Consider the following 27,878-nt stretch of genomic DNA (forward strand, 5'->3'; position numbering starts at 1 on the left):
TGCGGAGAGCCTCCGTGACACAGAGAAGAGCAGTCTCAGTTGAATGACCAGTCCTGAAACCTGACTGGTTTGGATCAAGAAGGTCATTCTGAGAGAGATAGCAAGAGAGTTGGCTAAAGACGGCACGCTCAATAGTTTTGGAAAGAAAAGAAAGAAGGGATACTGGTCTGTAGTTGTTGACATCAGTGGGATCGAGTGTTGGTTTTTGAGAAGGGGTGCAACTCTCGCTCTCTTGAAGACGGAAGGGACATGGCCAGCGGTCAAGGATGAGTTGATCAGCGAGGTGAGGTAGGGGAGAAGGTCACCGGAGATGGTCTGGAGAAGAGAGGAGGGGATGGGGTCAAGCGGGCAGGTTGTTGGGCGGCCTGCAGTCACTAGTCGCAAGATTTTATCTGGAGAGAGAGGGGAGAAAGAAGTCAAAGCATAGGGTAGGGCAGTGTGAGCAGGACCAGCAGTGTCATTAGACTTAACAAACGAGGATCGGATGTCGTCAACCTTCTTTTCAAAGTGGTTGACAAAGTCATCCACAGAGAGGGACAGGTAATGAGTGGAGAACAGGAAGGCTTCTTAAAGAAAAACGAACAGGTCTGTGAGAGCCGGAATTCTTACTGGTTGGTAGGTGATCAAATACTTATGTCATGAAATAAAATGCAAATTAATTACTTAAAAATCATACAATGTGATTTTCTGGATTTTTGTTTTAGATTCCGTCTCTCACAGTTGAAGTGTACCTATGATAAAAATTACAGACCTCTACATGCTTTGTAAGTAGGAAAACCTGCAAAATCGGCAGTGTATCAAATACTTGTTCTCCCCACTGTATATATACAGTGGGGAAAAAAAGTATTTAGTCAGCCACCAATTGTGCAAGTTCTCCGACTTAAGAAGATGAGAGAGGCCTGTAATTTTCATCATAGGTACACGTCAACTATGACAGACAAAATGAGAAAAAAAAATCCAGAAAATCACATTGTAAGATTTTTAATGAATTTATTTGCAAACTATGGTGGAAAATAAGTATTTGGTCAATAACAAAAGTTTCTCAATACTTTGTTATATACCCTTTGTTGGCAATGACACAGGTCAAACGTTTTCTGTAAGTCTTCACAAGGTTTTCACACACTGTTGCTGGTATTTTTGGCCCATTCCTGCATGCAGATCTCCTCTAGAGCAGTGATGTTTTGGGGCTGTCGCTGGGCAACACGGACTTTCAACCTCCTCCAAAGATTTTCTATGGGGGTTGAGATCTGGAGACTGGCTAGGCCACCCAGGACCTTGAAATGCTTCTTACGAACCCACTCCTTCGTTGCCCGGGCGGTGTGTTTGGGATCATTGTCGTGCTGAAAGACCCAGCCACGTTTCATCTTCAATGCCCTTGCTGATGGAAGGAGGTTTTCACTCAAAATCTCACGATACATGGCCCCATTCATTCTTTCCTTTACACGGATCAGTCGTCCTGGTCCCTTTGCAGAAAAACAGCCCCAAAGCATGATGTTTCCACCCCCCATGCTTCACAGTAGGTATGGTGTTCTTTGGATGCAACTCAGCATTCTTTGTCCTCCAAACACGACGAGTTGAGTTTTTACCAAAAAGTTATATTTTGGTTTCATCTGACCATATGACATTCTCCCAATCCTCTTCTGGATCATCCAAATGCACTCTAGCAAACTTCAGACGGGCCTGGATATGTACTGGCTTAAGCAGGGGGACACGTCTCGCACTGCAGGATTTGAGTCCCTGGCGGCGTAGTGTGTTACTGATGGTAGGCTTTGTTACTTTGGTCCCAGCTCTCTCTGCAGGTCATTCACTAGGTCCCCCCGTGTGGTTCTGGGATTTTTGCTCACCGTTCTTGTGATGATTTTGACCCCCACGGGGTGAGATCTTGCGTGGAGCCCCAGATCGAGGGAGATTATCAGTGGTCTTGTATGTCTTCCATTTCCTAATAATTGCTCCCACAGTTGATTTCTTCAAACCAAGCTGCTTACCTATTTCAGATTCAGTCTTCCCAGCCTGGTGCAGGTCTACAATTTTGTTTCTGGTGTCCTTTGACAGCTCTTTGGTCTTGGCCATAGTGGAGTTTGGAGTGTGACTGTTTGAGGTTGTGGACAGGTGTCTTTTATACTGATAACAAGTTCAAACAGGTGCCATTAATACAGTTAACGAGTGGAGGACAGAGGAGCCTCTTAAAGAAGAAGTTACAGGTCTGTGAGAGCCAGAAATCTTGCTTGTTTGTAGATGACCAAATACTTATTTTCCACCATAATTTGCAAATAAATTCATAAAAAATCCTACAATGTGATTTTCTGGATTTTTTTTCCTCTATTTGTCTGTCATAGTTGACGTGTACCTATGATGAAAATTACAGGCCTCTCTCATCTTTTTAAGTGGGAGAACTTGCACAATTGGTGGCTGACTAAATACTTTTTTCCCCCACTGTAATATATAAAATAATTCAGGAGCTAGCTGTACAAATGTGCTCTGGATTTCCCCTAATTGGAAGCTGACATTCTATGGACTATAGTGGAGAGGAAAAGGGGTTTGAGAGGACATCATACTAAACTACTGACATCATTGAGATATAAAAATGCCCTTTAATTGCCGTCCCGGTTTATGCAATTCTGGTCAAAAGGCTTGTATGCCAAATCACATGCTCCAAAAGCCAAGTCCCTTCAACTGCAGTATGAAAATAACTTTTTGAAAAAATCTCAAAATTTGGTCAATCTCCAATGTATGCATGTATGTCCTCGAACTGCGATACTGGCATCTTCAAAGCTTGTCCCCAAAGGCCTTGGCGCTCGAGTCTGGATCCCAAGCATGTAACGGTGGAGAAAATGTCACATTGATCCACCAGGGGGCAGTGTTACAATGTAAACACATTGACAGAAGCATCGGCATAATCTGCTGTCTTTGTCAGGTTGCCTTGACTGTCACTGGTGCAACTGGCTGTTTTGTAGCCTTGAATAACCCCAATACAACTTCCTACCAATGTTTTTGAATGGCAGTAAAGTTTTTCTTCTGATTGTGATGTTCAGAGTTGGGCTGGTGTCATTGGGGCAGTCTCCTGCGTGTGGGAGAGGGTGGACGGCGGACCGGTGGCAGGTCGTAGTGTCCTGGGATGTGGCTGTTCACAGGTAGGTCATAGTGATTCTGGGGCTCCTGCTCTGGGACCTGCCCAAGGGAACTGCGCTCTGAAAAATGTGAAATAAACATATTGTAAGTAATTGTCATCCATTTACTGGAGTTTATATTTCTGATTGTCTTATGTTTACTCAAATACTGTGAATGCTAAATTAAGGATAGTATAATCCATAGGACATCTCCCCTGTGGTTTAATAATCCCTCACATGACCTCATTTCCATGAAAACCGTTCTGCCCATTCAACCATGTGTTACGGAAACCCATCCATCTTATTTGTCAATCCATCCCACAAACAATTGTCTATTTGCACAGGGTTCTTCTAAGTCCAACATTTATTCATTTTCTCTGAGTATGCTATGTGAAACTTAAACGTTTTACATAGTGAGATAATTTTCCATTGTTTTTCTGTTTTACATGCAAGAATAGCCAGATATTCCGTATATACTACTGATATAAATTGGAAGGATCTTGAAGGGTGCTGAACAGTACAGTAAACCACCTCTGCGTAGTGTGGCTGTGCTGAATGGTGGAGGGTTGATCTCGGTGTAGGACCTCTCACGGGGCATGGCCGTCCTCATCTCCATGTAGCTGCTCTCAGGAGGGCCGAAGGGCAGGCCGGGCAGGTCTTTAATGGTGGCGTAAGGGTTCTCACTGTTCAGAGAACTGCTGCTAGCTGCCACTACAGTGTCCTTCAGCTCTGTCACTAACAAGGGGTAGAGTGTAAAATTTAACAGAGGATCTGACTAGCTCTGGGTCAGCCAGGTCACATGTACAGTGCCTTGCAAAAGTATTCATCCCCCTTGGCATTTTTCCTATTTTGTTGCATTACAACCTGTAATTTAAATTGATTTTTATTTGGATTTCATGTAATGGACATTCACAAAATAGTCCAAATTGGTGAAGTGAAAAGAAAAACATAACTTGTTTCTAAAAAAATAAATAACGGAAAAGTGGTGCGTGCATATGTATTCACCCCCTTTGCTATGAAGCCCCTAAATAAGATCTGGTGCAACCAATTACCTTAAAAAGTCACATAATTAGTTAAATAAAGTCCACCTGTGTGCAATCTAAGTGTCACATGATCTGTCACATGATCTCAGTATATATACACCTGTTCTGAAATGCCCCAGACTCTGCAACCCCACTAAGCAACGGGCACCACCAAGCAAGCGGCACCATGAAGACCAAGGAGCTCTCCAAACAGGTCAGGGACAATGTTGTGGAGAAGTACAGATCAGGGTTGGGTTATAAAAAAATATCTGAAACTTTGAACATCCCACGGAGCACCATTAAATCCATTATAAAAAAATGGAAAGAATATGGCACTACAACAAACCTGCCAAGAGAGGGCCTCCCACCAAAACTCACGGACCAGGCAAGGAGGGCATTAATCAGAGAGGCAACAAAGACACCAAAGATAACCCTGAAGGAGCTGCAAAGCTCCACAGCGGAGATTGGAGTATCTGTCCATAGGACCACTTTAAGCCATACACTCAACAGAGCTGGGCTTTACTGAAGAGTGGCCAGAAAAAAGCCATTGCTTAAAGAAAAAAATAAGCAAACATGTTTGGTGTTCGCCAAAAGGCATGTGGGAGACTCCCCAAACATATGGAAGAAGGTACTCTGGTCAGATGAGACTACAATTGAGCTTTTTGGCCATCAAGAAAAACGTTATGTCTGGCGCAAACCCAACACCCCGAGAACACCATCCCCACAGTGAAGAATTGTGGTGGCAGCATCATGCTGTGGGGATGTTTTTCATCAGCAGGGACTGGGAAACTGGTCAGAATTGAAGGATGACGCTAAATACAGGGAAATTCTTGAGGGAAACCTGTTTGTCTTCCAGAGATTTGAGACTGGGACGGAGGTTCACCTTCCAGCAGGACAATGACCCTTAGCATACTGCTAAAGCAACACTCAAGTGGTTTAAGGGGAAACATTTAAATGTCTTAGAATGGCCTAGTCAAAGCCCAGACCTCAATCCAATTGAGAATCTGTGGTATGACTTAAAGATTGCTGTACACCAGCGGAACCCATCCAACTTGAAGGACCTGGAGCAGTTTTGCCTTGAAGAATGGGCAAAAATCCCAGTGGCTAGACGTGCCAAGCTTATAGAGACATACTCCAAGAGACTTGCAGCTGTAATTGCTGCAAAAGGTGGCTCTACAAAGTATTGTTGGGGGGGATGAATAGTTATGCACTCTCAAGTTTTCCATTCTTTTGGTCTTATTTTTTGTTTTGTTTCACAAGAAAAAATATTTTGCGTCTTCAAAGTGGTAGGCATGTTGTGTAAATCGAATGAAAAAAAATCAATTTTAATTCCAGGTTGTAAGGCAACAAAATAGGAAAAATGCCAAGGGGGGTGAATACTTTCGCAAGCCACTGTAGCTTGTAATCTGGTGATGGGTCGACAGTTCAGACATTATTTATGTCAAATATTCCACTAAAGGAAGGCGGGTGTGAAAATGGATTGATGGAAATGTTGCCTAGAATAGTTCTAGAGAAAAGCAAGCATATTTCATGTTAACTTGGAATTGCTGGAAATGAAGGAGAAAAGGGATATAGGAAGCATGGAAAACTACCTTTGTTGTAATATTTCCCAAGGCTGGCACTGTAGCTATAACTGCGGTCAATGCTGAAAGCTCCTGTAAACATTAAACACACATTTGGCATAATCTATTTTATTTATAGCAAACTCATAAAAGACAAATAGCCTGTCTTGGTATTAAATCAATACCAGGTGATAAAACGGCTGAGGATGAAAGTTGGCGAAGAACGGGCAGAGTTTGAAACAGGCAGTAAAAAAGACCTGGTTCTTTGCGAGCCTCATGGTGTTTCCAGTCTGCAGGCAAAGTGGCATTGCTCTCCACCCCAAACAGGCCTCGCCCTCTCTCCCTCTCCATGTTCTTCACGTTACAGAAGAGCTGGTTATTGGTGTTCTGTTTAAAAGACACCAATATTAACCAATCAGAAATCATACAGCTCCTCTCAAACAACAAGTGTATCCAGTATTAAATATATAACTGAGTTGGCTCGAGGCGGAGATGACGGTTATGACACTTGCCTTGATGGCGTGGTCCTGGTTGTTGGGGACGTGTGGTAGAGGGGGTCTGCCCCCAGTCAGTGTGTGGTAGCTGGGGTTGGAGTAGTAGTGGTGGTAGCTGTGAGGAACATCTGAGGAGCAAGCAGGGACATAAAATACATTACTGTGTATGAATCCTAACGTAAAACTACAGTATGGATACATTATGTGGTCAAACTATTCGTAAACATTTGTTTTTTATCATCATCTTTTAAATCAATGCTGTATCAATACAGTACCTGGTATTGCGTATTCGGAGTTGACCGTGCGTGAGGTGGAGAAGGAGACTGTTGGTGTGTTGGCTTGCTTGTCTTTCTGCCGGCGGCGGTAAAGCAGTAGCAGGGCCAGCAGCAGCACCACCAGGATGACCAGCACCACGATGCCCGTGATGGCCCCCCACGAGTCCCTCTCCCCCGGGGACACGGGCACCATCATACTCACAAAGCGTTCTGTGGAGCACAGAGAACATGGGTCATCACCGTCACAGGCCATCCAGTCATCACCGTAACAATGCTTAATGCTGGATTGCCTTAGATAGACAATAACCAAAGTGGCATTACCGTCTTATTTAACTGGATTGTAGTAGATTCAATAGACAACTCAATAAACAACTATTATAGTCTGGTAGCTATGGCCAACAGTATGTCATTACTAGCTTGTAAACAGATGTATGGTTAGTAACTGTTCATTGGGTAAAGGGGAGACCATACCATACCTTTTCTGCAGTCGATCCCTGGTCCTGACTCACACACACACTCCCCTGTCTGTGGGTCGCAGTAGAAGTTGGGTGGGCAGGAGCAGACTTGGGCACAGTTAAGGCCAAACATCCCAGGATGGCATTCTAGAGACATAGGCGGAGATTAAAAGTATGACTCATAATGAATTTGAAGTCTTTATACAATTGTTTATTGATTTCAATCAGCAAAGATCAAGTTGGGCATATGTTGTGATACAGTATATTTTACTTCAAAATCCATTGAGCCAGACTTACGTAAAGTACAGTCAGGGCCTGTCCATCCTGGGGGGCAGTGGCAGGACCCGTCCTGATGGTGGCACGATGAGTTGTGGGCACATCTACACACTCCAGTACACTGCTTACCATAGAGACCCACTGGGCAGGCTATGAATTACACCAAAACACACGTCAAGGTTAAATATAATACTCACATAAAATATTCAACATGTAAAGCACTAAAGTATGCCAAGATGCTGCAGGTCTTCTATATGTTTGCTAGTTTGACTATAGGTGAGATATGGGTTAGTGCTGACCTTGTTCACAAAGGGCTCCAGTGTACCCTGGGGTACACACACACTGGCCTGTGATATGGTGGCAGGAGGAGGAGTGGGCACAGGACGGGCACGTTATACTGCACTGGTCACCATACACACCCGCACTGCACACTGAGAGAAAGAGAGAGATTATGATGATGCATAACAATTTAGCAACTTAACATTCAACATAGCATTTTCTACTTATTCATAAAGGCAACAATATCATTTTCTGTACTCACTATGTTGACAGGTGGGTCCCCAGTAACCGGGGCGACAGACGCAGGCACCGCTGTGTGGCAGACAGGTGGCGCTGTTCTGACAGAAGCAGCTCTGGTTACAGCGACGTCCCCATGAACCCTCTGGGCATGTCTGGGCACAGCGGGCACCTAGGAGAGAGAGGCACAAACAAGACAGACAGACAGAGAGCGAGAGAGAGACACACAGAGAGAGAGAGACACACAGAGAGAGAGAGACACACAGAGAGAGAGAGAGAGACACACAGAGAGAGAGAGAGAGAGAGACACACAGACAGACAGACAGACAGACAGACAGACAGACAGACAGACAGACAGACAGACAGACAGACAGGGAGGGAGAGAGAGAGAGAGAGATTAAAACCTGTAGATCACATTGGACTGACTAATTTCCAGGTCCACATCCAAGCTGGTACAAACTCAACGGGGGCGTCTGTGCTTACCAGTCCACCCTGGCAGACACTGGCACTGCCCGCTGGCACCCTGGCAGCCGTCTGCGTGGAGGCAGTCACACCTCTTCAGGCAGCCTGGCCCGAACGTGCCCATCTGTACAGCAAAGACATGCCAACAGCGAAAGCATCGTCAAGGGAATTCCTGAACCATTTGGCCAGCACAGTCAAGAGTCAAGCAAATACTTTGGCAAGATACACTGTAAATGCATCATAGCTGGCAGATTAATCTCATTGAGGAAAAGGAGGACTGAAGATAAGGGGTAGTCCAGAATATAGGTTTATGGATGCACAGAATGAGCTACAGTAAAGAGATAAAGACAGTGATTATAGTGTGAGTAACATTACTAATCTATGCATTGAAAAAAATCACATTAGGCCTATGTTATGTTAGATTATGTTACCTTTTAACAAACGTTATAGCTACAGTATTACACTGGCACTTACGGGGCATGGTTGGTCGCACAGGGGCCCCTGCCAACCTGGAGTACAAGTGCAGGATCCGTCTGCTGGGTTACACAATGCCCCATTGGCGCACTGGCACGTGGCGTTGCAGCCAGGGCCCCAGGTGCCCTTAGAGCAGGGTATGGAGCAGTACCGCCCTCGCCAGCCTGGAGAGAAACAGATACGGACATATTGTAGAGGAATCATACATGTCTGTGTCTGTCAGCCTGTATGTTTGTCTAACGGTCTTTCTGTAAAGAGGAGCAGCCATTTTGGAACAAAATACAAGTCTGCTTCTGAGACCTACGGCTTGATTCAATCTGTATCGCTGAAGTTCAGTGTTACAGCGTCACTGAAATTTAAAGGGAATGTTCCCACGTTAGCGGTGACTGCATTCACGGTAAACGGTGCATATTTTGGCTCAATAGGAAATTACGTTTAAATTTAGATCGTGCAATTTGTAACGCTTCAGCGATACAGATGGAATCGAGCCCTAACTGACTTGTTCATACAATAAGGTAGCCACAGACATACACACCGTTGAGTATGTCTGTGTGTTTGTTTGTCCCATCTGAGTAGAGATATTATGACTATTATCTGTCAGTCAGACTGTCTCTATCAGTGACTCACCCTCTTTGCAGAAGCAGGTCCCATCAATTGGAGAGCAGTCCACTGAGTTGGAGCAGGAGCACTCCAGAGAGCAGTTCTTCCCATAGGTACCACTCTTACAGGGACTCTCACAGTGAACACCCTACGCAACAGACATAAGCACGTTATAACAGCTCACAACAGCAGAAAAGCAGAATATATGAAGTATGAGTATACATTTCTGCATGCATGTATATTATCTTAAGTAAATAACCCAAATAAATGATACTTTAGTTATTGTCAGTGCCATCCTGTGCCCCATTCAGTTCTGCCCGTCCTAATCACTCACCGTGTACCCAGGGGTACAGTGGCAGCGCCCGCTCACACTGTCACACACCCCTCCGTTGACACACAGGCAGGGCTCCAGGCAACCATGGCCGTAGTAACCACGGGAGCAGGTCTCGTTGCAGTAAAGCCCCGCCCAGCCTGGCTGGCACGTGCACTCGCCTTTCAGTGGGTGACAGCTGGCCAATGTACAGAGGAAAATATGGTCACATGGGTGAGCACAATTAATACGGAATTAAACTAATCTAAGAATTATAAACAACAAAATCATTTAAAAACTATTATGGGTTTGTGTGTGTGTGTATGTGTGTGAGTTGTTATGTGTGGCAATGTGTGTGTGTACCCTTTGTTGATCCATACCTGAGTGTGTGTGTGTCGTGGCAGAGGCAGGTGCGTTCACAGTGAAGGCCATAGGTGCCGTGCGTACACATCCTCTCTCTGCACTGGGGTCCTTTGAAGCCAGACTCACACAGACAGCCTCCGTCTATGTTATAGCAGCGAGCCCCGTTGGCACAGTCACACAAACCCTTACAGTCCCGCCCGTAACTACCCACCTGACACTCCTCACTGCACCTGTGGAGATACAACACATACACACAAATCAGGACATGCTCCGAAACCAAAGTGGAATAAGATATCTCTGGCTTGAACTGTATCAGAAACTATTCTATATGTATCTTATTTAATATTATGAATGAAAGATACATGAACTGTATGATATAAACAACTTAGACCCAACCATGGGTGCAGGTTGAGTATATTGCAAATATATGTCTCTACTGCAGTGAGTTAGATAAACACACACACCTGTTTCCAGTGAAGCCTTCAGCACACTGGCACTGGCCTGTCTCAGGGTCGCAGTGGCCCCTGTTGTGACAAACACACTCCTGGGCACAGTTAGGACCAAACCTGCCCTCTGCACAGCGCTCTGTACACACCTCACCCTGAGAGAGATGGAGAGATAGAGAGAGAGAGGAAAGAAAGAGAAATAGAGAGAGTGAACATAGTACGATGACATTAAAACAGGGATCAGATTGATAACCTCAAAAGACAAAGATTTCCATGTTGACCCACTGATGCTGTGTTTGAGTCAGTGTAGGGATCAGGAAACGTACCGTCCACCCAGGGGGGCACGCACAGATCCCCTTCCCCTGGCAGATGCCCCCGTTCTGGCATGGGCATCGCAGCGGGCATCGACTCCTTGGGCATGCCTTCTCACAGCTGAGGAACATGGAGGAAATAACTCTTGAGTGGCAGGTCAACTCAGGTTGTGTAGAGATTTTAATTTAGGGTACAAGTTAAGGTGTTCCTATCGTTTTCAATTTAGTGGAATCTCTTTGCGACACAGTGCATAAACATACAGAGAAAGTTGTTTAAGGACAAATAAAATGACTGCATTGCAACAAATACTCAACTGTACACGGAAGAATTTATCAGTAGTGGTACATTGCCAAACACTTCTACTATTTCTTATAGTCAAAGTGCCACACACCAAAAAAAGGCTTCAGAAAAGGCATTCTGTGACCCAGGAAACAAAACTTCAACAAAGTTTTAACATCATTACGTAGATAATTTTATGAGTATGAACACTGTGTGGTTCAAAACTTGTAAAAGTTGCATATTGCTTAAATATTATAAATCAAAAGGTACAATTTCAAAATCATCGCGCATTTTGGGTAATTTCCTCTAGCAACATAATGAGGTTGCCATGTTAACCTTGTTACACAAGTTCCATTGTCCATGCTTGCAGAAGGCAACTTATGTACCGGACCGAAAAATCACGGAATAATACGAGGTAGGAAGCTGTTGAAAGGTGCTAAATAGATTTTTATCTCAGATACCAGAACAGCGCATTATGTAGCTGTCGGGACCTTGAATGTTTTGAGAGCTGTGTTAGCTAGCAAACGTTGTGCTGTCTTTAGTATGGCTAGCAGGCAAACGAAATGATGGCCTTGTAAGCTAAATACAGCTGCCAAAATGCCTTATACAGGTTCATCTGGATCAGTGAAGGACCGGTAACGTGTTGCTTGGGCTTATGCACGGACGAACACCGAACGCACAAATAGTTATGTGTTTTGTGCGCCAGCGTGCAACAAAAGTAACCAAGGTGAAACATACCAATGTCGGAACGTTGCTAGGGATATTACCCAAGATGCGCTATGATTTCTTTGATTAAAAATAATACATTAAAGTGCAACTTTTACAAGTTTTGAACCACACAGTGTTCATATTCATAAGTTTATCTACTTAGTTGTTGATATTTTGCAGTTTTGCTTCCTAGGTCACGGAACAACACATTTTTGGTGGGTGGTCCTTGGACTATTAGAGTGCTGTGCGGTTTTCTGACATTGGCAGCTGCCTCATATAAAGAGTTTCCACTAATAGCTAGTGGTTCTCTACTCATCCTCAAGGGCATCTAAAACACAGGCTGTAACTAATGACTCATGCTCTAACCTAGTGTTTCAAGAGGGGCTCTTTTCCTGCATTGGTAGAATGGAATAAGGCCATAGGATATGGTATAACAATTAGTCTACTGCCCTCACATTTTGTCTTTCCAACCTTAACATACAATTTACTTTATATTTATACATATAGCTGTAGGCCTATTTGAGAGAGTGTTACTTCTACTACTCACAATGTCCCAGTGAAACTTTCTCGACACAGGCACTCTCCGGTCACTTTATCACAGGAACCCCCAGTTCCACACTGGCACTTCTGAAGACAGCCCTTGCCAAAGGTGCCTGGTGGGCAGGGGTCCTCACAGCGGCGCCCAATGTAGCCTGGAGGACACTGGCAGGTACCGGTCACAGGATTGCACAGGCCACCGTTCTCACACTTACACAGCTGACCACAACCTGGACCCCAGTGTTTGTCATCGCAGGCTGGAAGACACACACAGTCACAGATGATAACAGACACATCAAAAAATAAACCCCATGCAACAAAATATATGTAATCATATAAATGTATGGATAAACCAGTGGACTAGTGGACCAGTGTACAATGTTTTCCATCTGATATCTCTGAAGGAGGTTTTCCTTATATTAACCTAACCTGATGTAGTTGCACGGTGATACACTGTATACTGTATGTGATTTCATTGCAATGCACATGAACAAAAACAAATCCAATTAAATTCTATTCCATTTGGACCACTGGGACTGTCATGTTTCAACCCAAAAACAACAGCACAGGAACCAGAGTAGATGACAATGGTAAAGATCACTCCCCCAGGGACAATATATCTATCCATGTATAGTCATGAATTTCCAACAAACAGAGACATAGTCAATGTCCAACTCTAGCCCTACTAGCTCATGAATCTCATGTTACCGACTTGTGATTCACGATTGACAGGGCGATTTGCATGGAGCCAACAAGATGGATGAGGTTAAAATTGGGAATTTTACAGTGGCCTTTCGGGATGGCTCTGGTGGTTATCGCCAACCGGTGAACCGCACAAGGTTTGGATTTCAATCAGAGTTAAAGAGCGTCAGGGGGATCATTCCTGATTCCATGAAAACCAGGATCCCACATGGACACACACTGACTCCTCCAATGTCTCATCAATAACGCGGACTGACTGGGGCACAAACCTCATTCAAGGGAAAAAAAGATATCCAATCCAAGTGATGATCTCACTAACTATCATGATGACAACCATTCAATGATGGATTGATACTTCATTGTCTCATTGAGGTTTGTGGGGAATGACATACAGTGTGAATGATCACAAACAAATCGTACTGTTCTATATGGATTCTAGTGTGCTTGCTTTAGTCACAACTACTACTGCAGTTATACTACTACTACTTCCACTATGATAAAAAATACTTTTAGTCAGCTGAAGCAAGCACACACATTTTCTACAGGAACTGTACCTTTTCTACGTAGTTTATAATGAGATCTTCCACCCACCTCTCTTTCCTTCAGTAACATACAGTGTGTACTGTGTCACCGTTTCAAGCAGGACTTCTTTGACAATTAAATGGAGGGTACAGTATGGCCAAATTAGGGTTTAGAGTGAAAACTACCACATAGCAGAGACATGTTTATTACTCTAACTCAGAACAGGACCCTTTTCTATTTTCTTTGTTAAAATGAATCAAACATTTACTCATTCCGTGTGGGCGAGAGACGCTGAGAGGTTGCAGTTCGAGTGTGTGTCACATTGAGTTATGGGAAGCTCAGCTGGAGAAGCAATAATGTTTACACAGGCGTTCTCCAGGACGGCAATGGAGATTTAGTAAAGGACCTGCAGTTTACTAGTCCTTCTACTATCTGCTATCATAGTCCAGGCCTGACAAGGCCAGCCATGAGTGTGGGTGAGTGAAACGTGATGGATTGGACACCTAGGCTTTGAATAGCTGTGCTAGGACCAGCTGGCTGTGCCCAAGCCTCTGCACTTACCCAACTTATAACAGAACCCAGACCTGTTCTCACAGAAATGGTCCATATGTTTGTTTATATCTGATCAAGGTTCTAAAGTGACATTTTTTTGATTGATGCGCTCTTTAAAATGGCAAGTCTCCATTGTTCTGTAAATGGAATGCATTAAGATATGGTGGGAAAATTCCTCTCTTTCCCCAAGTGTATTGTCCGAGTGGTGGTGGAGATCTCGTCTGCATCCAACAGCAGCATTATCTCCCACATATCTAACTGAACCACATCCTTCTTTCCCCCACACCGTTCTAGAGTATATCACTCTGTTCTTAAGCATCAAAACTCAACCAGTCATCTTTTCTGTATCTAAACCCCCCAACATCACCCAACATAAACTATTCCATCACAATCTCTCTTCCCCAACGACCTCTTATTAAACTACATTTATTTAATCTCTATCTTCCTCTCTCGTTGTCTCTGTCCACTTCTCTCTCTCTCTCTGTCTCTAGCGCTCTCCCTCTTCCTCTGTCTTTCTCTCAGCTCTCAGTGCTAAACCTCATCCTCTCTCTCATTTCCCACAGCTAGCTCAACACACAGGCATCTAAGTGTCAGCTCTCATTCTGCCAGTGAGCTTTATTATAGGCCTCAGCAGTATGGTGCCAAGGCCAGCACTCGTTTACCCAGAGAGAGAAGGAGAGTGAGGAAAAATAGGGAGAGGGGTAACATTTTCCATTTCCCCTTCCCATCATCCCCTCTGAAGGCATCATACACCACCAGCTTAAGTTAAGCCCTCTATTCAGCACTGTACTAGTGACCTGGTTGAGTTCAGAAGAACACTGGCATTGATTAACTGGGAGTTTCTGGGTTAATAAAATGTTTCTGGGATAAATAAAATGTAAAACATTAATAATGTGCTAAGATAAAGCTATTTTAATTAATATGCAAACTATAATTTTTTTTGCATTTGATTCCAAAAGTGTATACTTGCAGAATACGGAAAATATTGATTTACATCCCGGGTCCTGGGTCTAAGCATGCAGTATACGCACTATACACTGTTACATACTTGATGTAGTACAAAATGGCAAGTGGCAGGAAGGGGAGGGAGTGGGACATAGTGTCCTCCTGGTCTAATAAACTGTTTTCTGGGCTGTGGCTTACTTCAATGACGCATCACTGTTTATTTGGTAATGGTCCCTTGCTGTTTCCATTGGAAAGCCCTATGTGTGACTGAGTGTTGTGTGTGAGGATCAGTTTTTGAGTAATGGTCACCTGTCATATCCTGCAGTGTGTGTGTGTGTGTGTGTTGATGTAACGCACCACTGGAGCAGTCGTCGTCACGCCAGCCTCCCTCACACTGGCAGCGGTCTGGAGCAACACATCTCCCATGGACACACTCCTTAGTACAGCGGGCTAGTGATGAAAAACACACACAAACACACTCTTTAGTAGACTCGAAGGTCATGCATGTCTACTCTCCAGAATGTAACCAACTCAGCAACCAAGCACAAAATAGGATGAATTCTAGAAATCAATGGCAAAATATGTCTATATTTAATTAATTGAAATGCTACTGATGAATCTTCTAAGTTAGCTTTGATATGGTAATAAAGAAAAGCTATGGCGTTAAACTTACGGACACATTTGTCTCTGCTCTCGTAGTAGCCAGGGCAACACTGGTACCTCCGGCGGTAGTCCATCTTCACCGCCTGTCTGTATGCTGTCTTATAGGTGATCCTGGCCAACACAAAGTCAAATAGAGAATCCTTCCTGTTACCCCCTGACCTTATGGACAGAACCAGGAAGTAGACAGGAAGTGAGTCGGCAGACTGTGTTACCTGTGACGGGTGCATCTGTAGGAGGTGCGTGGCTCAGAGCAAGGTTCCTCTGTCACCTGGTCATAAGGGTGGGCGTACGACTCCTTCACTGAGGTTGTGAAGCTGCATGAAAGGACAAAATGTACTCAAGACATAATAATAGGCAAATGCAATACATTGACAGAACGGACTGTGGGGTTCTATTTTCTCATAACTGGATGGGATGACTAACTTACAAAGAATGCATTAATGATTAAAGCATAAAAGGTTTATACTGTACTGATATGAATTGTTTCACATAACAGGCTGTGATTCATGTGAGGAACGTTAGGGGCTAGGATGAGATAAAACGTGTATTTCTTATAGATAAGACTTGTATTTCTCACAGATACGAACACTGCCTCTTTGTTGTCTGTGAACCGTCCTTGAACGTAGTACAGTGGAATGGTGTCTTTTGGGTGCTGACTCCACAGGTTGTTATGATAAAAACTTATGCCTGGCAACAGTGTGCAACAAGTGGAGAGCCAAGAGGCTGGGACTAGCCTGTGCGCCAACGGATTGGCTGAGTAAGTCTAAACCACGCTCAGTCTCTACTCTGATTGGCCAGCAGGGAGTGGGAAATATCTCTGTCAGAGTATTTGAAGAAGAACCTGTAACAATGGATTAGTTCTCTGTCTACCCTGCGTGGTATTTCAGTGAGCCCGTATACGAACCAACATACTTATCATACATACATTTTGCATATAATAAATTTAGCTTGGATTGAATATCTCTTGATTATGTTTTCTCTTATTCCAATACCAGATTTGAATTATGCAATTTCTAACAGGACCCATCATGGTCTAGAGTTGAGACAACCTGAAGTTCATATTTTGAGCCAAGTGCTACATATTCAATGATAAGTGCAACAACGAACAACAAGTTAGTTATACTTCTACTTCTTTCTCACACACTAAACAGTATAAACAAAAAATGTGCTCTCTTCTATTCTGGTACAATGAAATGACATGAGCTACACTGACTTACCTCTCCCATAGGCTACACACGTTGGGATCCCTTGGGTTCAGAGACCAGGACAGGCCAATCAGAACACTCAGAACCAGCAGGACGGTACAGGTCTGCAGTGACTGCATGGTCCTGAGGAGAGAAAGGGAGGAAAAAGGTTATGGAGGATATTTATAATGCCTATCCATGGGAGAAATATCAGTGATAATAGGCTATAGATCGAAAGCATGAGGACCGACATTTGAGGAGAGGGTTATTAAGGATCAGGTTATTAGCAGGAAAGGGGACAATCAAATACCTATCTTTTTTATTTTCTTATTAAACAGCTAATCAAATCATACTGGCTTGGCTACTTGTCCGCTTTTAGCCCACCATCTGAATTACAAAGATATCAAACACTTCACATTGTAAAGAATATTAACATTTATCTGAAACCTTCCCGTAGTTTCAGTCCAAGGGGAATCTAATGATATTCTCAGCACCTATAAAGCATGGTAAGTATTACACCTTGTAAAAGAGTTCATTAAACACGAAGCAGAGGTAAGGCAGCGGGCCAGCATTGAGCCGTTTACCCAAACCCTCCCCGTCGCGCACCCTATTCTCCCCATATGGCAACTTAGAACAGAGGAATCTGAGCAGTGGTGTAGAGTATTTAAGTAAACATACTTTAAGGTACTACTTAAGTAGTTTTTTGGGGTATCCGTACTTTACTATTTATATTTTTGACTACTTTTACTATGTTCCTAAAGAAAATTATGTACTTTTTACTCCATACATTTTCCCTGACACCCAAAAGTACTTACATTTTGAATGCTTAGCAGGACAGGAAGATTGTCCAATTCACACACTAATCAAGATCCCTGGTCATCCCTACTGCCTCTGATCTGCCGGACTCACTAAACACAAATGCTTCGTTTGTAAATGATGTCTGGAGTTGGAGTGTGCCCCTGGCTATCCGAAATATATAAAATAAAACATTGTGCCATCTGGTTTTCTTAATATAAGGAATTTGAAATGATTTAGTATATTTTAGCAATTACATTTACATTTTATCCTTAAGCATATTTAAAACCAAATACTTTTAGACTTTTACTCAAGTAGTATTTTACTGGGTGACTTTCACTTTTACTAGAGTCATTTTCTTTGAAGGTATCTTTACTTTTACTCAAGTATGACAATTGGGTACTTTTTCCACCACTGAATCTGAGAGAGTGATAAAGAGCGAGTGAACGAGCGAGAGAGAGAGAGACAGAAATGGATTGGAGGGAGGAATGCGACTTCAGCTACCATCCTAGCTATTATCAATCAGAGCTGGAGAGAAGACCACACTCTTCCGCCATGTCCCCTTCCACACTCACACACCATCTGGATCCAATCAAAACGCAGACCCAGGGGAACGCCTAGTGATGGGGACCGGAGCAGGCTCTCAGGGAGCGGCAGGGAGGCCGGCACAGAGAGTGGTATTTTTCCCCCAAAACTCCCATGGACATTTTGGGAAGTTCAGGAACACTATAGCATGGGTCGACTGAAGGGCCATTCCCCTCATCGTGGGAAAGGGACGGTCTTTGGAGGATGGACTGATGTTGACATAGAATTGGTCAAGGCTATTTATTCCCTTCTGTTTTTGTAATAAGTCCCCATGACAGAGTTAGTGTACTATAGCTTCTCATGTCACCAACGAGCATGAAATAAAGAGCTTGGGGTATTCAACTATTTCTATGACTATTCCAAAGAAGATATTTAGTAATTGGTTCAGTCAAGCAAAGAGAGGAACAACCTAGCCCTTCACAAGGTCTCTTCCTCCCCTCACAACGTAAGGGTGTGGTTCTTCAACAATGCCATGCTAGGATCCCTTTTAGGGGCTTCAGCCAAAGCATTTTCATAATCAAAGTAACAAATAAACTGCAGCCACACCCCAGCAGTCACACTAAACCTACAGCTGTAGCTATGAGTTGATTTGGCAAATGCTCCCTGTAACATAAATCATGTACATTCACTGATCTGCTGCTTTTGATATATCACCCCTTACAACCCTCCTGTCTTCTGTGTCAGGAGATAATTGTCAGAATGCGACGGTGAAATGCGGTAGGCGAAGTCAAACGCAGGACACAGAGCTTACTGGAAACGTACTTTACTTGAAAGTAACCAGAGAAGAAAACAATCTCCATACAAGGAGGAAAAACAACCCGCACACTAACACTGCCGATGACGAATACAATAATACACAACACACAATGAACGACAAGAGGGTTAAATAGGGAATACAATACAACGTAATGGGAAACAGGTGTACACAATCAGGACAAAACAAGTCAAACACCGAAACATAGATCGGTGGCAGCTAGTACTCCGGGGACGACGAACGCCGAAGCCTGCCCGAGCAAGGAGGAGGAGCAGCCTCGGCTGATTCCGTGACAATAATACACATTCTGGCACACACTCTTAACGCCTTAAAAAGCTGCACCACTAAAACAGAATTTTACAAGAACAGGCGTATGGTTTTTATTAAGAGGAGCAATCGACATTAGCAGCCACTTTATTGGACTGGGGTAAATATTTTCGAGATCGGCGCTCGCCTTTTGACGCCTGATGGCCCGCTGCAGATGGACGTGCGCAGCGTTCCAAGTTTCTTCCGAGCGCCGAAACCACTCGTCCACCGCAGGGGCTTCGGTCTGGCTCTGATGCCAAGGTGCCAGAACCGGCTGATACCCTAACACACACTGGAAAGGCGTAAGGTTAGTGGACGAATGGCGGAGGGAGTTTTGGGCTATCTCTGCCCAGGGAATATATCCCGACCACTCCTCTTGCCGGTCCTGGCAATATGACCTCAGAAACCTACCCACATCCTGGTTAACTCTCTCCACCTGCCCATTACTCTCGGGGTGAAAACCTGAGGTAAGGCTAATCGAGACCCCCAGACGTTCCATAAATGCCCTCCAGACTCTAGAGGTGAACTGGGGACCCCGATCAGACACTATATCCTCAGGCACCCCATAGTGTCGGAAGACGTGTGTAAACAGGGCCTCAGCAGTTTGTAGGGCAGTAGGGAGACCTGGCAGGGGAATGAGACGGCAGGCTTTAGAAAACCGATCCACAACAACCAAGATCGTAGTGTTCCCCTGGGAGGGGGGAAGGTCCGTGACAAAATCCACCGATAGGTGAGACCACGGCCGTTGTGGAACGGGTAGGGGTTGTAACTTCCCCCTGGGCAGGTGTCTAGGTGCCTTAATCAATCAATTTTATTTTATATAGCCCTTCGTACATCAGCTAATATCTCGAAGTGCTGTACAGAAACCCAGCCTAAAACCCCAAACAGCTAGTAATGCAGGTGTAGAAGCACGGTGGCTAGGAAAAACTCCCTAGAAAGGCCAAAACCTAGGAAGAAACCTAGAGAGGAACCAGGCTATGAGGGGTGGCCAGTCCTCTTCTGGCTGTGCCGGGTGGAGATTATAACAGAACCATACCAAGATGTTCAAAAATGTTCATAAGTGACAAGCATGGTCAAATAATAATCAGGAATAAATCTCAGTTGGCTTTTCATAGCCGATCATTAAGAGTTGAAAACAGCAGGTCTGGGACAGGTAGGGGTTCCATAACCGCAGGCAGAACAGTTGAAACTGGAATAGCAGCAAGGCCAGGCGGACTGGGGACAGCAAGGAGTCACCACGGCCGGTAGTCCCGACGTATGGTCCTAGGGCTCAGGTCTCTCAGTTGGCTTTTCATAGCCGATCATTAAGAGTTGAAAACAGCAGGTCTGGGACAGGTAGGGGTTTCGTAACCGCAGGCAGAACAGTTGAAACTGGAATAGCAGCAAGGCCAGGCGGACTGGGGACAGCAAGGTGTCAGCATGCCCGGTAGTCCTGACGTATGGTCCTAGGGCTCAGGTTCTCAGAGAGAAGAGAGAACGAGAGAATTAGAGAGAGCATACTTAAATTCACACAGGACACTGGATAAGACAGGAGAAGTACTCCAGGTATAACCAACTAACCCCAGCCCCCCGACACATAAACTACTGCAGCATAAATACTGGAGGCTGAGACAGGAGCGGTCCGGGAGACACTGTGGCCCCATCCGAAGAAACCCCGGACAGGGCCAAACAGGAAGGATATAACCCCACCCACTCTGCCAAAGCACAGCCCCCGCACCACTAGAGGGATATCCTCAACCACCAACTTACAATCCTGAGACAAGGCCGAGTATAGCCCACAGAGGTCTCCACCACAGCACAAACCAAGGGGGGCGCCACCCAGACAGGAAGATCACGTCAGTAACTCAACCCCACTCAAGTGACGCACCCCTCCTAGGGACGGCATGAAAGAGCACCAGCAAGCCAGTGACTCAGCCCCTGTAACAGGGTTAGAGGCAGAGAACCCCAGTGGAGAGAGGGGAACCGGCCCGGCAGAGACAGCAAGGGCTGTTCGTTGCTCCAGAGCCTTTCCGTTCACCTTCACACTCCTGGGCCAGACTACACTCAATCATATGACCTACTGAAGAGATAAGTCTTCAGTAAAGACTTAAAGGTTGAGACCGAGTCTGCGTCTCTCACATGGGTAGGCAGACTGTTCCATAAAAATGGAGATCTATAGGAGAAAGCCCTGCCTCCGCTGTTTGCTTAGAAATTCTAGGGACAATTAGGAGGCCTGCGTCTTGTGACCGTAGCGTACGTATTGGTATGTACGGCAGGACCAACTCGGAAAGATAGGTAGGAGCAAGCCCATGTAACGCTTTATAGGTTAACAGTAAAACCTTGAAATCAGCCCTTGCCTTAACAGGAAGCCAGTGTAGGGAAGCTAGCACTGGAGTAATATGATCAAATTTCTTGGTTCTAGTCAGGATTCTAGCAGCCGTATTTAGCACTAACTGAAGTTTATTTAGTGCTTTATCCGGGTAGCCGGAAAGTAGAGCATTGCAGTAGTCTAACCTAGAAGTAACAAATGCATGGATTAATTTTTCTGCATCATTTTTGGACAGAAAATTTCTGATTTTTGCAATGTTACGTAGATGGAAAAAAGCTGTCCTTGAAACAGTCTTGATATGTTCGTCAAAAGAGAGATCAGGGTCAAGAGTAACGCCGAGGTCCTTCACAGTTTTATTTGAGACGACTTTACAACCATCAAGATGAATTGTCAGATTTAACAGAAGATCTCTTTGTTTCTTGGGACCTAGAACAAGCATCTCTGTTTTGTCCGAGTTTAAAAGTAGAAAGTTTTCAGCCATCCACTTCCTTATGTCTGAAACACAGGCTTCTAGCGAGGGCAATTTTGGGGGCTTCACCATGTTTCATTGAAATGTACAGCTGTGTGTCATCCGCATAGCAGTGAAAGTTAACATTATGTTTTCGAATAACATCCCCAAGAGGTAAAATATATAGTGAAAACAATAGTGGTCCTAAAACGGAACCTTGAGGAACACCGAAATGTACAGTTGATTTGTCGGAGGACAGACCATTCACAGAGACAAACTGATATCTTTCCGACAGGTAAGATCTAAACCAGGCCAGAACTTGTCCGTGTAGACCAATTTGGGTTTCCAGTCTCTCCAAAAGAATGTGGTGATCGATGGTGTCAAAGGCAGCACTAAGGTCTAGTAGCACGAGGACAGATGCAGAGCCTCGGTCTGACGCCATTAAAAGGTCATTTACCACCTTCACAAGTGCAGTCTCAGTGCTATGATGGGGTCTAAAACCAGACTGAAGCATTTCGTATACATTGTTTGTCTTCAGAAAGGCAGTGAGTTGCTGCGCAACAGCTTTTTCTAAAATTTTTGAGAGGAATGGAAGATTCGATATAGGCCGATAGTTTTTTATATTTTCCGGGTCAAGGTTTGGCTTTTTCAAGAGAGGCTTTATCACTGCCACTTTTAGTGAGTTTGGTACACATCCGGTGGATAGAGAGCTGTTTATTATGTTCAACATAGGAGGGCCAAGCACAGGAAGCAGCTCCTTCAGCAGTTTAGTAGGAATAGGGTCCAGTATGCAGCTTGAAGGTTTAGAGGCCATGATTATTTTCATCATTGTGTCAAGAGATATAGTACTAAAACACTTAAGTGTCTCTCCCGATCCCAGGCCCTCGCAGAGCTGTGCAGATCCAGGACAGCTAAGCCCTGGAGGAATACGCAGATTCAAAGAGGAGTCCGTAATTTGCTTTCTAATGGTCATGATCTTTTCCTCAAAGAAGTTCATGAATTTATTACTGCTGAAGTGAAAGCCATCCTCTCTTGGGGAATGCTGCTTTTTAGTTAGCTTTGCAACAGTATCAAAAAGAAATTTTGGATTGTTCTTATTTTCCTCGATTAAGTTGGAAAAGTAGGATGATCGAGCAGCAGTGAGGGCTCTTCGGTACTGCACGGTACTGTCTTTCCAAGCTAGTCGGAAGACTTCCAGTTTGGTGTGGCGCCATTTCCGTTCCAATTTCCTGGAAGCTTGCTTCAAAGCTCGGGTATTTTCTGTATACCAGGGAGCTAGTTTCTTATGACAAATGTTTTTCGTTTTTAGGGGTGCAACTGCATCTAGGGTATTGCGCAAGGTTAAATTGAGTTCCTCAGTTAAGTGGTTAACTGATTTTTGTCCTCTGACGTCCTTGGGTAGGCAGAAGGAGTCTGGAAGGGCATCAAGGAATTTTTGTGTTGTCTGAGAATTTATAGCACGACTTTTGATGCTCCTTGGTTGGGGTCTGAGCAGATTATTTGTTGCGATTGCAAACGTAATAAAATGGTGGTCCGATAGTCCAGGATTTTGTGGAAAAACATTAAGATCTACAACATTTATTCCATGGGACAAAACTAGGTCCAGAGTATGACTGTGGCAGTGAGTAGGTCCAGAGACATGTTGGACAAAACCCACTGAGTCGATGATGGCTCCGAAAGACTTCTGGAGTGGGTCTGTGGACTTCTCCATGTGAATATTAAAATCACCAAAAATTAGAATATGATCTGCTATGACTACAAGGTCTGATAGGAATTCAGGAAACTCAGAGAGGAACGCTGTATATGGCCCAGGAGGCCTGTAAACAGTAGCTATAAAAAGTGATTGAGTAGGCTGCATAGATTTCATGACTAGAAGCTCAAAAGACGAAAACGCCATTTTTTTTTTTGTAAATTGAAATTTGCTATCGTAAATGTTAGCAACACCTCCGCCTTTGCGGGATGCACGGGGAATATGGTCACTAGTGTAACTAGTGTAACCAGGAGGTCACTAGTGTAACCAGCCTTACACTGGGCGCACACCGAGCAGGAGGAAACATAAACCCTCACGTCCTTAGCTAAGGTTGGCCACCAGTACTTCTCACTAAGGCAGTGCACTGTCCGACCAATACCCGGATGACCAGAGGAGGGTGACGTGTGAGCCCAGTATATCAAACGGTCGCGAACTTCGAGCGGCACGTACCTCCGACCCTCTGGACACTGTGGAGGAGTAGGGTCGGAACGTAACGCCCGCTCTATTTCCGCATCCACCTCCCACACCACCGGTGCCACTAAACAAGACTCCGGGAGTATGGGAGTGGGCTCAATGGACCTCTCCTCTGTGTCATATAGTCGGGACAGGGCGTCTGCCTTAGCGTTCTGGGACCCTGGTATATAGGTGAGCTTAAATACAAAACGGGAAAGAAACATTGACCACCTTGCCTGGCGAGGATTCAGCCTCCTCGCTGCCCGGATGTACTCCAGGTTACGATGGTCAGTCAGAATGAGAAAAGGGTGTTTAGCCCCCTCAAGCCAATGTCTCCACACCTTCAGGGCTTGAACCACAGCCAGCAGCTCCCTATCCCCCACGTCATAATTGCGCTCCGCCGGACTGAGCTTCTTAGAATAGAAAGCACAGGGGCGGAGTTTAGGTGGCGTACCCGAGCGCTGAGACAGCACAGCGCCGATCCCAGCCTCGGAAGCGTCCACCTCCACCTGGAATGCCAATGAGGGATCCGGATGCGCCAGCACCGGAGCCGAGGTAAACAGGTCCTTCAGACGTTTAAACGCCCTGTCCGCCTCAACTGACCACTGCAGGCGAACCGGACCCCCCTTTAGCAGAGAGGTAATGGGAGCTGCTACCTGTCCAAAGCCCCGGATAAACCTCCGATAGTAATTGGCAAAACCCAAGAAGCGCTGCACCTCCTTTACCGTGGTGGGAGTCTGCCAATTCTGGAAGAACATACATTTCTCCGCCTTCGCATACAGGTCATGCTCCAACAGTCTACCAAGCACTTGACGCACCAGGGACACATGCTCGGCTCGTGTAGCGGAATATATTAGAATGTCATCAATATATACCACAACACCCTGCCCATGCAAGTCCCGGAAAATCTCGTCCACAAATGATTGGGAGACTGAAGGAGCATTCATTAACCCGTATGGCATGACGAGGTACTCATAGTGACCCGAGGTGGTACTGAATGCTGTCTTCCACTCATCTCCCTCCCTAATGCGCACCAGGTTGTACGCGCTCCTGAGATCCAATTTTGTGAAGAATCGCGCCCCGTGTAATGACTCCGTCATACTAGCAATCAGAGGGAGAGGATAGCTGTATTTGATGGTGATCTGATTTAGACCACGCTAATCAATACACGGGCGTAAACCCCCATCCTTCTTCTTCACAAAAAAGAAACTTGAGGAAGCAGGGGAAGTAGACGGCCGTATGTAACCCTGTCTCAAAGATTCGGTGACGTAGGTCTCCATAGCGGCCGTCTCCTCCTGAGACAGAGGATACACGTGACTACGTGGAAGCGCAGCGCCTACCTGGAGGTCTAATGCACAATCCCCCTGTCGATGAGGTGGTAATTGAGTCACCTTCTTCTTACTGAAGGCGAGAGCCAAATCGGCATCCTCAGGTGGAATGTGCAAGGTGGGAACTTGGTTCCTGCTTTCCACCGTTGTTGCCCCTACGGAAACGCCTACACACCGCCCAGTACACTGATCAGACCATTCCTGGAGAGCTCTCTGCTGCCATGAAATGTTGGGGTCATGAGCTGTTAACCAGGGAAGCCCCAACACCACGGGAAACTTAGGAGAATCAATCAAATACAACCGTACGATCTCCTCATGACCCTCCTGCGTTTTCATCCGGAGAGGCGCCGTGACCTCCCTAATCAAACCTGACCCCAACGGGCGGCTATCTAGGGCATGAATGGGGAAGGGCACATCAACAGGTACGATAGGAATCCCTAACTTATAGGTGAACTGGCGATCAATGAAATTCCCAGCTGCGCCTGAATCTACCTTATGCTGGGAGTGAGGAGAAACCTCGGGAAACACCACTTTAATACACATATGATCAGCAGAGAGCTCTGGGTGAGTTGGGTGCCTACTCACCTGGAATGACTCATCAGTGCGTCGCCCACTGCCTCGATTCCTAGGAGACCCTCCCCAGCACCGACCAGCAGTGTGTCCTCTGCGGCCACAGTTGGTGCAGGGGACGGCCTCCCTCCTGGTCTCCCTCCTGGTCTCCCTAGCACCAGCACCCCCGAGCTCCATAGGGGTCGGCTCGGAAGTGCTGGGGGATGGAATGGACGGCCCCGAATCCGGACGTCCGCGGGTAGCCAACAGGGTATCCAGGCGAATCGACATGTCCACCAGTTGGTCAAAGCTGAGGTTGGTGTCCCTGCAGGCCAATTCCCGACGCACGTCCTCCCTCAGGCTGCATCTGTAGTGGTCGATGAGGGCCCTCTCGTTCCATCCCGTGTTGGCAGCTAGCGTCCGGAAGTCCAGCGCGAACTCCTGCGCGCTCCTCCTCCCCTGTCTAAGATGGAATAGACGCTCACCCACCGCTATACCCTCTGGGGGATGATCGAGTACTGCCCAGAAGCGGCGGGTGAACTCCGCATAGCTGACCGTAGCGGCGTCTATCCCACTCCATTCGGCGTTGGCCCATTCCAGCGCCTTGCCGGACAGACAGGAGATGAGGGCGGACACGCTCTCGTATCCCGAGGGCGCCGGGTGAATGGTTGCTAGGTAGAGTTCAACCTGGAGTAGGAAACCCTGACACCCGGCCGTGGTGCCATCATAAGCCCTTGGGAGCGAGAGCCGAATCCCACTGGACTCCGGAGATGGAACGATGGGTATGGCTGATGGGGGTGGTATCGTAGGATGAGGTGTGGGCAAACCTCCACTCTCCCATCGCCTCAAGGTGTCCATCACCCCTTGGATGGTGGTGCCCAGGTGCTGGATCATGGCCTCTTGTTGGGTTACACGCTCCTCCAGTGCTCCCCTTGGCGCGGACGATCCTGCTGACTCCATCGTGAAGGTGTGTTATTCTGTCAGAATGCGACGGTGAAATGCGGTAGGCGAAGTCAAACGCAGGACACAGAGCTTACTGGAAACGTACTTTACTTGAAAGTAACCAGAGAAGAAAACAATCTCCATACAAGGAGGAAAAACAACCCGCACACTAACACTGCCGATGACGAATACAATAACACACAACACACAATGAACGACAAGAGGGTTAAATAGGGAATACAATACAACGTAATGGGAAACAGGTGTACACAATCAAGACAAAACAAGTCAAACACCGAAACATAGATCGGTGGCAGCTAGTACTCCGGGGATGACGAACGCCGAAGCCTGCCCGAGCAAGGAGGAGGAGCAGCCTCGGCTGATTCCGTGACAATAATACACATTCTGGCACACACTCTTAACGCCTTAAAAAGCTGCACCACTAAAACATAATTTTACAAGAACAGGCGTATGGTTTTTATTAAGAGGAGCAATCGACATTAGCAGCCACTTTATTGGACTGGGGTAAATATTTTTATTTACCTTTTTTCTTTTTAATTGAGCTTCATTAGACAAAGCCTTGAAACCGCATGGGAATTCTTAAGTGCTGAGAAAGAGAGTGTCGGTTTAATGAGTGCAGACGTGAAGAGAGACAGAGTTCTGACTGAAGTTAAGGTCAGCGGCAGTTCACATTACATGTTTGGGTTACCTTTAAATTGAACGGTAGGTCGGTAGACATAACTGGTAAGTAGGTAGCAGACCCCTGCTCTGAGAGGTAAAAGGGTTCAGGTCCTCCCACCCAAAAAGTAGGCTTTTTTTTGCTACTCCACCCATACATGTGGGTTGATTATTGATTCCTGCCCAAGCCTTTCCTGCTGAGAGTACACTCTTATT

The 27,878-nt window shown here is 45.5% G+C and overlaps 1 protein-coding gene across 1 annotated transcript; it reads right to left on the minus strand.

Annotated features, from left to right (window-relative positions):
* Window positions 1-2,575: 2,575 nt before the first annotated feature.
* Window positions 2,576-27,002, minus strand: LOC123492833 (platelet endothelial aggregation receptor 1-like). Its single transcript, XM_045225975.1, has 23 exons — window positions 26,887-27,002; window positions 16,800-16,910; window positions 15,795-15,896; window positions 15,593-15,693; window positions 15,277-15,369; window positions 12,209-12,455; window positions 10,689-10,794; window positions 10,381-10,517; window positions 9,934-10,146; window positions 9,578-9,752; window positions 9,271-9,391; window positions 8,644-8,807; window positions 8,191-8,293; window positions 7,733-7,879; window positions 7,491-7,622; window positions 7,213-7,341; window positions 6,937-7,062; window positions 6,461-6,670; window positions 6,204-6,313; window positions 5,949-6,078; window positions 5,722-5,784; window positions 3,636-3,842; window positions 2,576-3,188 (listed from the first exon to the last, which is right to left on the minus strand). Exons 1-23 carry the CDS (start codon window positions 27,000-27,002, stop codon window positions 3,046-3,048), a joined length of 3,186 nt encoding a protein of 1,061 aa, XP_045081910.1. The 3' UTR covers window positions 2,576-3,045.
* Between the last annotated feature and the right edge of the window lie 876 nt (window positions 27,003-27,878).

This window comes from Coregonus clupeaformis, chromosome 17, assembly GCF_020615455.1.
Source record: "Coregonus clupeaformis isolate EN_2021a chromosome 17, ASM2061545v1, whole genome shotgun sequence".
Taxonomy (NCBI): domain Eukaryota; kingdom Metazoa; phylum Chordata; class Actinopteri; order Salmoniformes; family Salmonidae; genus Coregonus; species Coregonus clupeaformis.